Genomic DNA, 16,230 nt, shown 5'->3' on the forward strand with positions numbered 1-16,230 from the left:
AATGCCTAGTTCTGCACTCATTCAATGTTTAATTTTGAGTTAACAATTAATTTTAATGCTTAAAAGATTGATTTAATCAAAATTTGTGGTAATTGGGCTTAATGATTTTGTAAGATAAAAATGGCTTAAAAAGTGATTTTAGTTGCATAAAATATTCTTGGATATTCTAACGTTTGTTGATGCAACTAAAGTTAAATTCATCTCATCCACGTGCAAATATGCTTGTTACATGTTCATTCTTCTGTATTAGGTTAACTGTTAACTCATCTTACTTTATGTTTATGTTTTTTTTTTCAGAATTAATGGCTTCTCACGAAAGTGATGCTCCCAAGAAGAGTCATTTCCATTTGTTACGTGATCATATTAATGTCCGCAAGAAGGGGGAAAGACTTCTAATCCTTAGATTGATCTTGCGGCCATGGTAGATGTAGTAGCTGTTGTGGGGGGACCTCGACCCCATCCACATCAAGAGAAGATGAGGAAGAAAAAGACACACCAAGGGACGAGCTTGTCTCAGTATGCCTCTCCCAAACATCCTCACACCGAGGAGGACATGTTTTATACCTAGCTGATGGGAACATAAATGGGGATATTTGATGGTGTGGGCATCACTATCTTTCAAAAGGAGGCCAATGTTGTCACTACTTTTTTGTTTATTTCATTAATGAAGGCATTTGGTGAGCATCAATTGAGGGCTTTGGTAATTGGCAGGCATATTGGTCATGAGTTTGCAAAGGCCAATCCTACCAAAAAGCCTGAGGCCGAAGTTGTTGCTTTGAAAGAACAATTGTCAGCTATGACCGCCGAGAAGGGGACTCTCTCCACTGAGATGGGAGAGCTTCGTAAGAAACTTAATCAAGTTGAATATGATATGAAGACTTGGATTATTCACTGTTTGGAAGCCCAAGATAAGGGGAAGAAGACTTCGGTAGACTTGGCTGAGACGAACCATTCCTTAGAAGAACTAAAGGTTTTTAATGTTGATCTTGATAAGGAGGTGTGGGATCTGAAGGCATGCGTAGTTGATGAGCATGAGTTAGGTTTCGGAAAGGCCTTACGACAAGCTGTTATACTCTACAATGTTCCTGCCGATGATAAACGATTTGACGTCACGAAGATGTCAACCAAAAGTCCCTAGTGTTGGTCGAAAGTATCCTTCGTATACAAGAAGTGGACAAAGACAGTCTGACCACTCCTTTGGTGGAAGTTCAAGATGAAGACAACGTGGAGGAGGATATTGATGGAGTTGATGCGATAAATTAGCTACATTTTGTATAGTTATTTTGTAATGACAAGGGGATGCCCTTCTTCTTTTGTAGGCTTGAGGCCATATTTTTTAAGTATCAATGGAAATGAAACCTTATTGTCATACCTTTGAAGTTCGCCACTTTTTTTATTTATTTATGTTAATATTCGCATTGGCTTGACCAATTTTGTCTAAGGTGGTAAGGTGTGTGACGGCTGGCGGTGTGAGGTGGCCGCCAGGCGGTCTAGAGCGCAAGTTCGCCTATCGACAAGGTGAGTGGCGCCAAGTGGTTCTTGGCATGAAATTCGATTGCGAGGAGGATTCTACACAACTTTTGATAAAGGTTTTAATGTGATGTCTTGCTAGAGCCCCAATTATGAGTGCAACTTGTATTGAGGTAACACATGGCCACTCGAGGTTGTAGCCTGGTGGTTTTGGAATTCGAGTGGAGTGTGCGAGATCGTGACTCGTACGGATGGGTTCCGGAAGATTGCCCTCATCGGTGATATCCGACGAGTTTGGTAGTCTTGGGACAAATACGAACTGCGTTTCGTATTGGGAAACTCCACTCGGTGTTGCAGATTGTGGCCGTGAAAAATTTATTCCTGTGTGTGAACTATTAGGTGATGACATGTAGTCGGAGGGGCGAGTAGACACTCATGGCAACAAGGATCCATCAATGTAATCATCAAAGGGTGTAGAATCAAGAGGCGTCCAATGGAAGATTTGAAAGTCGAGGTTTGAGGATTGGGATTCTAACAAGGTCATGGGTTTGAAATTGTATTTTTTTAATTTATATTATATTTCCTTTTATTTGAGCTCACTCTATCTGTATGTGTTTGGCTATGATCATGTGTAACTTGTTACATGAGAACAGATGTTGATGTAGGTGACCATGTGGACACTTTGAGACGGAGTTGGGCTAGCCATGGGAGATTTTATATGGAATTATCTTTACGGATTTTGTTTTATGGACTATTTTTGCAATCAGTTACTAAAGTTTTAAATTTCTTGCATTTTAGGAAAGTATTTTATTAATAAATGTTGTTTATTAATATTTTTTTTAATTTTAAATAAGTAATTTCTGACTAGGACGTTACACTTGCAAGGTAGCCCAAGCATTAGGATGAAGTTATGTTGGTGCCACATTAAAGTGTGTAACACCCCAACAGTGAAATGATCATAGGAAAGTCTAACTTGTAAATTGGTTATTAAGATTGAGTACATGTAGAAAAAATCACTTGGATACCCCTCCTGACTGTGACATACATTATTCACCTACCCCACTCAGTCCAAAAACACAACATCATCTAGACTATCCTTGTCCAAAACTAGATAGGCCTTGTCAAATCTATGGACTGAGGAAGACCATTTATATTTCGAAAAGTACTCACGAACGTCCTTGTCAACCCACTTATACCCAGTACACAGGGGGAGGTACTTCAACACCTCCTCTAACGAGGAAGTGTCAGCACTATTATAGCTACTAGATGAAATGACTGAAGATGCCTCTGCATGTTCTAAATGGGCCTTATCGGCCAAATCACTAGACATAGAAGTCGAGGGCAAGGACATACCTAACATAAGCACCAAACCAACTAAGAACTCTTTGACTATTAGAAAAAGAAAAGGTGGTCCCTTCATGTCCTATAAACCTATTTATAGAAAATTCCCTAATCTAATGAAGGTTAATCCTCTTCGTATCCCAATTGTTAGATCATCCACATCCAAGGGTCTCAACCAAATGACTATCCCCCTTTCCAATGAAACGTCACATCCTCTTTGGGCTAGGGCCATTCAAACCCAGCAATTTTTAGCCTCTTCATCCTAATTATCTTAAGGTTGGGTCTAGTATACTAGTAGGACCTCGAAGGATCCCACAACTGAAGATATTTGTATTTTTCCTGTAAAATTGCCAAGACTCTAGACTAGGATGTGTTGACCCTATAAGGCAAGTGTACATGAGGAGGTCGAGGACACCTCACTCTAGAGAAGGCCGAAGATATCATGTCCCATACTAGGGGCTGAGTACATATCACAAATCCATATTACAGCCCTGCAGTACAGATCTACCTAATTAAAAGGAAAAATTGCAGAAGGATTAATGGTAATTAAACAAATTAGGAAACCATAAAACAAGGTGACCCTACAAACCCTAGGCCCAATGAACATGGTCCATCCAAGTATTATATATAGTCATTGTTCACGAGGTATGTCAGTAGTATCATTTATTGCAATCTTGCTATCTTACTACTAGTAATTGAATTGAGTGTTAGAGTGTCTTTGCAAGCTCTCCACTGAGGTCACCTCACCCTAACTGAAAGAGAACACTTCAACACTAGCCGTAGAAGACGTATCTACCCGAAGAATGAGGAGAAGAGTAGACACACACATCTTGACCTAGATAGAAGACTTGTGTACCTCTTGGGTATAGCTCGACCTAATAGAAACACATGGTATTTTTAAATTTTACGGCAGTTACAATTGTCATTAAAGAATAATTTTAATTGAAAAAATTAAATTAATATATTATTCAAAAGTGGAATGACTAACTCATTAATTTTAAAATAAAAATATTAAACTAAGTTTATAAAAAATGCATAAACTAAATACACTTTTTTCCTATAGAAGTGTAACGTCCCATTTAATTTATAAGCGTAATTTAAGAAACGCTACACATAGAGAGTATATCAACACAGTCCTAGGGTCTTTAACGTCGCCCCTACAAAACTAGGCACACCACGATGCCAACGGAAAAGTTGAAAGGTCTAACAAAAGAAGTAGAGTACTACGCAGAAAACAATACATGGGCCTAGGCCCTAAAGAAACCCATCACAGAACAAGATCCAGTCTATGCGGACTATGCAGCGGAACTATCACTACCCTGTTGTCCACGGGTGTTCCTCGTATCTGCTCACACCAACAAGTTGATGATCATCGCAAGAGAGAGTACCACACAGCAGAACACACAACAACAAAAGTACGGTAAGCTAAAGCACAAAAGATTTCATCCATTCGATCATATTTAATTTCACAATATCATACACTCAATTCAACTAAGCATGTTACGACTTATCAGGCAATACACTAGACTCGACTCGACTCATCCGGATACGTATAGCCAGTCAGATTTAGCGGATGCTTGCACTTGTGGTGGATACCTCTGCTCACCTCTGAGCTGCTCACTCCCGAGCTATGTGTCACAAGTGTTACGATGAATTTCAGGCCTCCTGCTACTCTCACCACAGGAGTCAGTCCGCTCTAGGTGAGACTAACTGACTCCTTAGAGTGTTAGGATGCAACCTTACCTTGAATCCTTACCTAGTTATACAGATGGGGCACCACCATGGGCACCCACTAACAGGGGCCATGAAATTACGTCCCGACCACTGAAGCGCAACCCTGAAAGTCTCACCTAGAGACCCCAAGGAATTGTGCACTGACACAGACCAAATATGATCACACAGTCAAATAGTATTCACCATGCAAGGATATAACCAGTATGTCAACCTTTAAAGCCAATACCTTTCACGTTCCAGGTCCAACTCATTCCAACTCATCATAATCCATCCATGCACATAGGACCCAACTCATCTCGTTATCATGCCACTTTAATAATACCCATCTCATTTAGTTCGCATGCCAATTTTCATACCAAACCATCATCTACAATTCATGATTCATGCCAAGCATACATAATACTCCATTATATACATGTTTCTCATCATAACATTCATACCCAAACCAATACCAATCATCGAAGAATAAACAAGCACCCAAACAGCGTATTGCCTCGCCCAACCCCTCGCTCAGGCTGAAGGGTCTCGCTCAGGCGAGCCCCCTTCGCCTAGGCGAGGGCTCGAAAGAGCATCCAGAGAACAACGCGGGATCTCGCTTAGGCAAGACCCCTCTCGCCTCGGCGAGATGTTCGCTCGCTCAAAAATTGAGCGGGTCGCCTGGGCGGCCTCTCGCGTAAAAGGGGCTTTGGGCGAGTCCCTATCTATCTCGCCTAGGCGAGACTGGCTCGCTTGGGCGAGATTAGCAGGTCTTGCCACTGTGTTCCTGCAACAGTCACCCACACCGAACGAAACCAACTCATCATGCGTCCACAGAAAACACAACATCACACCAACCACATAAATTCGAAATACGCCCAAGCAATCATAGAAAAACAGAATATATGATTAAGCCATAACTTCCCTACCTAGAAATGGCTAGTACGAGACCTCGACACTGGACCCCAGAGCACAGCAGCTCGAGAGACGGACCTGGAAACTGGCGGAACAGTAGGGAAATAAGGTTATTAACTAGCCCTAAACAGTGGAATATGAAAAAGGACCTTTGGGAAGTAAGGGCAGTAGGTTTAGGATCACTTACATGGAGCAGAAAGTAGTATTTGAGCCTTGAGCGGACTGGTTCGAGACGAAAAAGCTAACCTTAGCAGAGCTCTAGAAGTCCGTGAATGCAAGAAAGTGGAAGCATTAGGGTAACATAAGTAGTTTTTATCAATTGGGCCACTTCTAGGCCCAAACACAAGGGACAGCCCTTTACTTTAGGGCAGAAAGCAATAAAACTAATTTTAATGGGCCTTACAAGAAGCGTATTCTTAATCATTAATAACTCATTTTGAAACTATTAAAATTTAACTAAAAAATATGTATTGAAAGGATTATTTAAAATAATGAAGAGAAACTTTTTTATTAATTAGCCGTGTGTATCGTCTAAGTAGATTAAAGGTTTAAAGGTGGATCATACACACGAGACAAAATAAAGAAAGGATATTAAGTTGATGAGGTGCTTAAAATTTTTGCTATATTTTATCATGGAGAGAGGGTGCAATTCCGAGAAACCAAATCCCAGAAACTCCACTTTGGACGTGCTTCGTGTCATCTTTTTCTCCGAGAAAGGGCCACCCCACGTTTCACTTTCACTTTTCGCTTTGGGAAATGATGCCATTGTGTCCGGCAAAACCCATCATGTAGGAGACTCTACTCCAGTCTCGCTTTCCCTTTTCCCCTTTTCACGAGGTGGGCACGTCAGAATCCTCTGATTCTCGACCCGAGTTTCTCACTTTTTTTGGCTATGGAGGAAGACAAGTACGCCAAAGAATTGGAGGTGGCCGTGAGGGTGGTCCACGTGGCGTGTGCTCTGTGCGGGAGGGTGCAGGAGAGGCTCCTTGAGACCAGCAATGATCACGTTGTGTCCAAGGATGATGATTCTCCTGTTACTGTTGCAGGTATTTGTGTTTAATTTTAATTTTAGTGAAGACAAGTTGCGTTCTTTTTGTTGTTTTCATAATAATAGGATCGTTGCGAATTTAATAATTGTTGTTAGGTATGATCTTTTTTGGTTTTGGGGTGTGGGGAGGTGTGCATTTGAATTATTGTTTGATAGTTGCTGGCAAGATTGGTGTTTTGGTGTGGGAAATCAAATGAGGTTGTCATAAACTTTGTTTTATCACTATGGTGAAGTAGTGGATGACCCAGTTTTGATCAAATTTTGCCAAATCGCAATTTTCAATATGTAATGTTGCTTGAGGATTTATGTGGGATTGAGAAAACTTTCTCTTGGCTATGTAAAGTATTCAAGTGCGTTGTGATGGACCAGTTTCGACATTAATCCAGTGAAGTATTATATTTTTATGGTGAATTGGGGTCTTTGGAGGATAATTTAGCTTACATGAAGATTTTCATTCTTTATTCTTTGTTTATGAATTCTGTTCTTCTGGGGTATATTGAGCTAGAGCTTGACAGTGAACTGTTAGGTTAATTCTTAAGTAGATTATCCGATATCACATTTATCTATGGCCATAACTTGATACATTCATTTAATCTTTGCATCATTAAATAATTTTTCATCTATTGTAATCCTCTGTCAATGGTGGCATCATAATTGCATCGTATGTGTCTTTTAGACTTGTGATTTCTGACATCTACTGTGCACTGGCTTATTCATCTAACTCGATATATTCTATAAAACTGAGTAGATGATTATGGTCATGGTAAGGAACCTTATAATGTAAAACAACTTTTAGAGAAAAGTATATTGTTCATTGATGCTTGACTATTTGTTATCTCAAAGTGTTGGTGAACTTTTCCATTAAAGTTGTCGAGAAGCTTCAGCTGTGTCTAAAGCTTAAGCTGTTAGATCAAAGCTCATGTTTTGTTGAGTCTAGACAGTGCATAAGCCCACCTACCTTATACTCATAATTTAAGTTTTATTTTGAAGAATGAGGAGAGCAAGTATCAAACTCTAACTACATGATAGAGGCTATGATCCAACTTCATGAACTAGTTATCAACAAATTTTGTTAGGTTGTGTTATGATTATTGAAATAAGCAACTAATCCTATATAACCAAGAATATCTATATTATATATATTATTGGGAACATTTTTGTTTATTCTAGTATCATATCTTTGTTATTAGAGGATATCAAATCTCCTCTACTGATTGTATAAATTCCTTTTTCTCAATATAAATGAAGCACCCATGTTGTCTGAGAAATCTCAGCTCAATGTTTATCTCTTGCCCAGAGTTTAAAAGGTTAATAGTCGTAGATGTTTCTATATCAGTAAGCTATTGTATACCAGAATTTTAAGCTGTGGCATAATTTGTATTGAGATATAAATGTACAATATGTGTGCAGATGCACACTAGTATAAATCTATGTTGGTGGTTGAAATTATGTGAATTTTTTAAGTTTACACTAAATCTATATGATGGTTCTTGCAGGTTTAGATTCCTTGATCTCAGATTTATAACCATAAATTATGAGAAATGCAAGTTATTAGTAAATTGACTTTGGCATTCTGGCCTAGTTTAAGCATTTCTGGTGTAGTTACTCACTTACCTATTGCAATGTTCACTGTAACATTTTTAATATAGGAGAACAAAATATATTGTGATAGAAAGTGGTAGTATATAAAAGCTGACAACCAGAGCTGCAAGACGCAACCTCTATCCCCAAGGAAAATGCCTAACCATTTTCTCGCCCAATTTCTGTTCTCTGACCTCCACTGTTTTTCTGATCATGGCAGAATAGTTCACTCCAATGTCCTCTTGCCATGTGGACATTCTGTTATCCATGTCATACCTTCTAGTTTTTCATTTCCCTACTTGGCCCATTTGTTCTCAGCCCAGAGTAACATGAACCAAAAGAACATTCAATAACATATAATCATAATCGTAGTCAAAGAAAGAAGTATTACATGAAGTGTGTACCAAAACATAAAGATAAACATGTTAAATGATATAAACATATTTCTGCATACAACTTCTATTGGAGGCTTTGAACAAACCAAAAAATATGCATTTATTGATAATTGCATTCCTAAATTGAGAACATAAATTGCACAACCTTGCATATATAGAGTGCTTGTGTGTGAAATGTGTCAATGATACATGATATATTTGTGTGTTTTGTTGTTATTTGTTCCATTTTCTTACTCGAGCATCTAGTAAGACATATCTCATTCCCTTTGTTCTATGTTTTCTTGTGTATGTTTGAATGATAGGTTATCCTAGTACCAAGTGGATAATGCTACCAGGGAGATAAAGTTAGTTTTTTATTGTTTCCTCTTTTAGTTTTATTGTTGGGAATTTTAAAACTCCAATTAAATGTGACATTGGAGCTCAATTATTGGTAGAAATTGTATAGGCATTGAAAATGTCTTCAAGTTGATCATTGGAGTCAACAAACTTAGTGCAAATTTCCTTGGACAAAGCTTTTCTTAAACAAAATGACAGTCAATTTTTATGCGTTTTTTCCTCTTGTGAAACACATAATATTGAAGAATTGCTTGATTATCATAATACGTTCTCATTTGTTGAATTTTACAAAACCTTGGTTCTTAGAGAAATTGTTTTATCCACGTAAGATCGAGCAACTATATACTATTTATTGCCTTTCCAAGAATTAATATTTCTTTTAGTGAAAACACAACATCCAATATTGGAATGTTTCTCTACAAAAGACCTGCCTAATCAACATTACCATATCCAGATATTTGAGCACTTCCTTTATCTTCAGATAGTAGACCTTGTTCTAGAGCCTTTTTGAAGTCTTTGAGAATGTGTAGCACAACATTCCAGTGATCAATGCGAGGAGCTTGCATAAATCGACTAATCACACCAATTGCAAAAGATTGGCTAGGCCTAATAATAGTGAGATAAATAAGTTCTCTCACAAGTCCTATGTATCTCTCTAGATCTAAGAGGACCTCATTTTGTTCTACCATTAATCTTTGATTTGGATCTATATATCTATGGGTATGCAATCAATCGTTCATGTTTCTTTCGAGATATCTAACACATATCTTTATTGAGAAATCACAATGCTTCTTTAATTCAGCCACTTCAATGCCTAGAAAGTATTTGAGACTATATAGAGACCATCTCAATTTACAACCAACCTAGACTCCCTTTGAGCAACAAAATCAGGAGGTTGTTCCATGTCGATGTCCTTCTCTAGAGAACCATGAAGGAAATCATTCTTAATATCCAATCGATGAAGAGACCAATGAGTAAGAATTGATATAATAAAGAAGATACAAGCCATAATCATTTTTGCTATAGGAGAAAAAGCTTCATCATTATCCAAACCATGTATGAGTATATAGCCTTTGACTAACAGTCGACTTCACCATTTGGCCCAACTTCAATGGTGTACACATATGAACAACCAATTATCTTCTACTTAGGTGGCAAAGGAACTAAGTCCCACGTATGCGAGAATATCTAGTTTTACCTAGTTTTACCGAATAACAATTTGTAGGCGAGAATATCCTAGGATGACACATTTGATGGCCCTTGTATAGAGTTTATCCAGATTTGGAGACATGTCATATACAAAACACATAACCAACCAATGACACAAGGAGTAACATGAGATAGATGTTCATTTTGAACATAATGGAATAAAGAATTTTATTATGAAGGCACAAAGAATATATTGTATTGAAAAGAAAAAGCGATTAAGTTAGCATCATCCCATTGATGAATTGATGAATTGTATATTAGCATCAAATAATAAGGTGCTTGTTGTTTTAACTAAGTGTCTCTATTTTTTTTTCTATACTATTCTGCTAAGTTGTACGAGAACAAGTGAATAGATGTAAAATTCTATGAGCTCATAAATAGTTGAAAAATAAAAAAGGAAAAGTATTCTGAAGATATCGATAAGTTCTCTAAATTGATTTTTTATTTCATTCAAGAAAGATATACAAATAGACAAGCTTATAATAATCTTTCATTAAATAAATCAAGTACATATGGAGTATTCATCAATGAAGTAACAATATCAAAACCTGAAATATGTAACACGATTTGGTTCCCGAATGTTAGAGTGAATAAGAAAAACACCCAAATAGAATATCTGCAGAGTATGCTTTACCTTGATTATCGCCCGATGCTTCTATATCAGAAACAAATGCTCCACCTAAAACAAACTCAAATAAAAAAGAACAATTTATAAGAAAAGTGAAAGGACGGTGAGTGGTGTGTGGGGGGTTTAGAGCAAACCCTAGACAAAGAAAAAAATAAACCACTACAACCAACAAAAAATTGGAAAGAATGAAAAAAATAAATCTTGATACATATGAACAGAAAAGGAAGAGGCAACCATAGGCACATGCACACATGGTGTCCTCCATTCTATGAGTGAGGACAAAATAAAAAACCACATGGTCCCCTCCATTCTGAGAGAGAAAAAGGAAATAATGTTGCTTGAATATAGATAAGGCAAAAAGGAGAGGGAGACAAATGATGTAGAGGGAGGGTGGGGAGAGGGGGGTCGACACCTTAGAGGGAGAGGGTAGGGGGAGGGGGAGGAGCCACCATGGAAAAGAAGGACTAAGAATGAGAGAGGAGAGGAGGTCACACATGTCAATAATTTAAAGGCCATGTGTACACACCAAAAAGAAGCCAACGAAAGTGCTGGTGGTGGTGCGATGATGTTGTAGGGACAAGAAAGTGGCATGCAGGCTACACACACTTGACTGAGTCACAAAGATTAGTGGCACTTGAAGTGAGAGAGAACTAGCCTTCACAACCAGTCAAATTGGGCATGGCTCGTAGAGACACTTCAGATTCAGTTGTTGTTGGAGAAAAAGGTGGAGTTCAACAATAATGGGATGGTGGCCAAAGATAGTGGACAGTGGCAGAGACATTTTCTTGCAAGACAATATAGGAAAAGTGGGATCAACCTGTTTTGATACCAACTTGAAAGAGTGTACATATGAGAAAAAGAGCTTGGGAGATCTTAACTTGGATCTCTTACTCAAATTGATACACACACACACACATATATATATATATATATGTATATATATGTATATATATGTATATATATGTATATATATGTATATATATGTATATATATACATATATATACATATATATACATTTATATACATATATATATATATATATATATATATATATATATGTGTGTGTGTGTGTACGTACATACATATATGTATATACGCGCACACACACACACATATATATATACATACATATACATACATATATATATATATATACATATAATGTATGTATATATATATATATACATACATTATATATATATATATATATATGTATATATATATATATGTATGTATATGTAAATGTATAATAGAAATTCCACCTATACTAGAGATGAGGTCAATTTATAGTATATAGGTGAGGGCAAACCTTATCATTGGTTTTGTGAGGTCAAGTCAGACATAAATCCACTTAATATATATGCTCAAGGAAAGAGAAAGAGAAACATAATCCCTAGGATTCTAGGTTACATATATATGCTCAAGGAAAGAGAAACAATTTATAGTATATAGGTGAGGGCAAACCTTATCATTGGTTTTGTGAGGTCAAGTCAGACATAATCCCTAGGATTCTAGGTTACAGATAAATGCAACACAACTTTATAAACTATTGTAATAATGACTACCTAAGTTCCAACTTGTCTTTTAGACCTGTATTGTGGCACTTCATAAGGATGGGAACTTTTTTTTACCTTTTCTTATCAGTCCAAAGATCCAAGCTTCAATGTTTTACACAATTTTCTCCTCAAAAAGTCAAGCTAATACCATTGTTCTCTTTCATTTTTTTCTCTAGATATTATTAGTTATCACAATCTATTAAGCATGAACCCAACTTTTCAATGGCATGGCCTTCTTTCCAACATGTGTCTGACACCAACACATGTCCGACACTTGTTAAACACTACTAAAGTTTCAAATTCAAAAAACATTGGAGCTCCGACACGGTCCAACAGTGTTAATGAGGGTGGAGACGGTGATTTTTTTTAAGTTGAGAAGGTAGAAATTTATTGTGTTTCCCCTTTAAACAAACAAAGAAACCGTCTACTTTCCATTTACACTTTCTCTTTTTGTAACTGTTGAGTTTCCCCTTCTCTATATAAATAAATAACCCTCCTCTGCCCTGTTAGTCTCCTTTGCACTTTCCCACCATTTCATGCTTCTCAGTTTTTTTGAACATAAAACCTATCACTAAAGTTTTGGTAGAAAGTATTTTTATGAATACCATGAATTTTGATGTTTCCTTTATCGTTTCCATTTAAAAATCAATTTGAAATTCCCTTTCTTACTGTTTTTAGTTTCACCCGGTATATGGGGTTTATGTCGTGGGTTTATGGGATTTCACAGAAGTAACTTTTTTATCTTTTATGAGAGTCATAGAACTAGTTTTCACTATTCATGTTTGTCTTCTATTTTTGACCCTCATCCTGTGTAACATGATGGTGGTGGGGACTTCATTTTATCTATTTAATATTATTATTATTAGTTGATTTTAGATGGATAAATTTGATCCTTTTTTATTAGGTAACAATGTGTTTCAAACTATAAAATTTGGCTAACTTTTTCATTGATAATTTTGATTATAAAAATCGATTGTCAATTCAAATTATTCATAATAATACTCAACATACATATTTGGGTGGCTATATCCTACATTTTGGAGGTGATCACAATTTTGCGGTCAAACCAAGCTAGCTGTTTATATTCCTATAGCACTAGAAAAACAAATCTGCCATATTTGAAATTGGGATATTTTACGTAGGCTCTATTTTATCCTTGCATATTGCAAATTCATTCATGATGTTCATATTTTGTTTCTGGGGCAAAATGTTGCTTACTGTTAATTGACTGGTTATTCCATTTCATATCTCGGCACGAGAAGACTTTAGTGTTCAAGCAACCATTAGTTGGTTATTATCAGAAATATTTGGAGTTCAAAACGTGTCAATTGTGGCCGAAGAAGACATACAAACCATTTCAAAGGATGAATCAGCAAGCTTGCTGGATAATGTTGTGAACACTGTGAATGAGTCTTTAGCTTTTGCATCCAAGTATGGTCTTCAAAGTCCAGAGACAACTCTAGGATCAACTGAAATTCTTGAGGCCATTGCCCGTTGCAACTCAACTGGAGGGCCCAGTGGAAGATATTGGGTACTTGATCCTGTTGATGGCACATTAGGATTTGTACGTGGGGATCAGTATGCTGTTGCTCTTGCTCTGATTGAGGATGGAAAAGTTGTTCTTGGAGTTCTTGGTTGTCCTAACTACCCAATAAAGACAGAATTGCTTAATTATCATTACCAGCATCACCAAACAACGCCGCAATCGTCTCTAGCAACTCTTGATACCGGAGGAAAAGGATGCGTATTGTACGCGAAAAGTGGCAGTGGCGAGGCTTGGTTGCAGTCATTGATTGATGGAGAGAAAATGCTGGAATGGCCAAATCGTGCTAGACTTATTCGTGTTTCTTCGATTGATGATCCGACATTGGCAACGCTCTGTGAACCAGTGGAAAGGGCAAACTCTAACCATTCATTCACAGCTGGACTTGCTCACAGTGTGGGACTTAGGTGTGTATATTTTCCCTTGTTTCATTCAAATTCACTAATTCACTGAACTGAAACTAATTCCTACATAAGCGCATTAGAACATGGTGTTAAAAGGTTTAGAGATTTAACTGTCATGACAGAATCTATTTCTGGAATAACAATAGGGTAAGTACAAGTGGAAATTAGTCAGTTATGGCTGTAGTATTTTGCTAGTAGTGAAAAGAATATAAAGAAAAACCAAGCGTTGTAATTCTTGGACTTCAATAGAAATTATAATGAGCAGAAAAATCTGTTGTTATCAACCATAGAATTGCTTTGTCTCTTATGTATAATTTTTTACTGCAAACATTGGAAAGTTTATAAATGAATTATTAAACTGATGATTATCCTATGATAACATAGGTAGTGCTTGGCGTAACTTTATTAGCTTTACTTTCCCTTGAAAGGAGATAGGCCAAACACATTTTGGTAAAAACTCCTATTAAAATGAAGTTTATTTTTTATTAAAGAAAATAGGGGAAAACAACATACATATATATATATATATATATATATATATATATATATATATATATATATATATATATATATATATATATATATATATATATATATATACAAAGAAAAAAAAAAGAATCTGAGTTAACTTTTAAAGATTAAGTGCACATACTTGAGCATCCTTCCCTCCCATCTAGACCAGAACTAATTAATAAACTCAAACAAAACTTCCAGTTTGAAAGCTTTTTAAAACTCTTATTTTGAACTTGAACTTTAATGTTTTTCCTAGAAAGGAATTAAGAACTAAGCACTTTACTTTTAGCCTGATTTAGTCCTATAATTTCATGGATTCATGGTAAAAAGGTTCAGAAGAAGTTGCTATTCTCCAAAACTCCTTGTTTACAGTTTCTTTCAGAGTTGGACCTGAATTTATGACATTTTTTGAATGTTCATATTAATTGTTCTGTTTCAAACAACACTATTGCTGGGATTGAATCATTCTCTGTGAAAATATGGTGCAGAAAACAGCCCTTGCGCGTGCACAGCATGGTAAAATATGCAGCAATAGCACGGGGCGATGCAGAGATATTCATGAAATTTGCAAAGTGTGGGTACAAGGAGAAGATATGGGATCATGCTGCTGGTGTTGTGATTGTTGAAGAGGCTGGTGGAGTGGTAACTGATGCTGGAGGGCGCCCTCTGGACTTTTCCAAGGGAATGTACTTAGAAGGTCTTGACAGAGGTATAATTGCATGCTCTGGTGTAACACTACATGAAAAATTTATTGGTGCTGTTTATGCAAGCTGGGACTCCTCAAATTTATGACCCTTCCTTTCTTCTATCAATGAGGCAAAATTTTGGTAGAGCCAAACTGCAACATGTCTTTTTTTTTCAATCACTTTTTTCCTTTGTTTTTCATTCCAAAACTTTGTGATGCATGTTGGTAGACACAGTAGCTGGCTAAGTTTCCCACTGATATAGCATATTATATTAAACTGATGACATATTTATACGTTGGATTTAGCTCTTCTGTCAAAGAAGGGAGTATACTTGAAAAGGATAAAAGTGTAATTATAATCATTGATTAATGATAAAAGTGTAACTATAACCATCGATTAAACACTCAAAGGAGTGTTTGATTTGACAAAACGTTTTGTTTGTTTTTCTTAGTTACAATGTTACATTGTTTTCACTTTGATTTCCTTTTATGGTGAATAATGGAAAAATAACTTTCACTATAATATATATATATATATTTTTTCATTTTGTCCTTTTAAGATTGTACAATCCGGAAGTAAATGACTTTCAGATGCAATTCGAAAGCTTTTTGGAGAGTGTAAATAACAAAAGGACTTCTAGATTGTGAAATTTGAAAGTCATTTTTTGAATTACATCTGGTTACACAATTCAAAAAGTCAAAAATGATTTCTAGATTATGTGTTTCAAAATTTATTTTTTATTTTTTAAATGTACAGTCCAAAAATTAAAATATGACTTTTAAATTTATACAATTTGAAAAGAACAAAATTTGAAAAAAGTTATAGGAAATGCAGGAAGAAGTTATGGAGGTGCACGAAGAAAGTAAATAAAGTTGTAGCATTATCCATTTGGGG

General features: G+C 36.3%; 1 protein-coding gene across 1 annotated transcript; it reads left to right on the plus strand.

Annotated features, from left to right (window-relative positions):
• The first annotated feature begins 6,068 nt into the window (after nt 1-6,068).
• On the plus strand, nt 6,069-15,612 carry LOC114170541 (PAP-specific phosphatase HAL2-like). The gene is made up of 3 exons (XM_028056040.1): nt 6,069-6,482; nt 13,453-14,140; nt 15,139-15,612. The coding sequence occupies exons 1-3, from the start codon at nt 6,329-6,331 to the stop codon at nt 15,440-15,442; spliced, it is 1,146 nt and encodes a 381-aa protein (XP_027911841.1). The 5' UTR covers nt 6,069-6,328; the 3' UTR covers nt 15,443-15,612.
• Nucleotides 15,613-16,230: the final 618 nt, after the last annotated feature.

Source organism: Vigna unguiculata, chromosome 11, assembly GCF_004118075.2.
Source record: "Vigna unguiculata cultivar IT97K-499-35 chromosome 11, ASM411807v1, whole genome shotgun sequence".
Classification (NCBI taxonomy): Eukaryota; Viridiplantae; Streptophyta; class Magnoliopsida; order Fabales; family Fabaceae; genus Vigna; species Vigna unguiculata.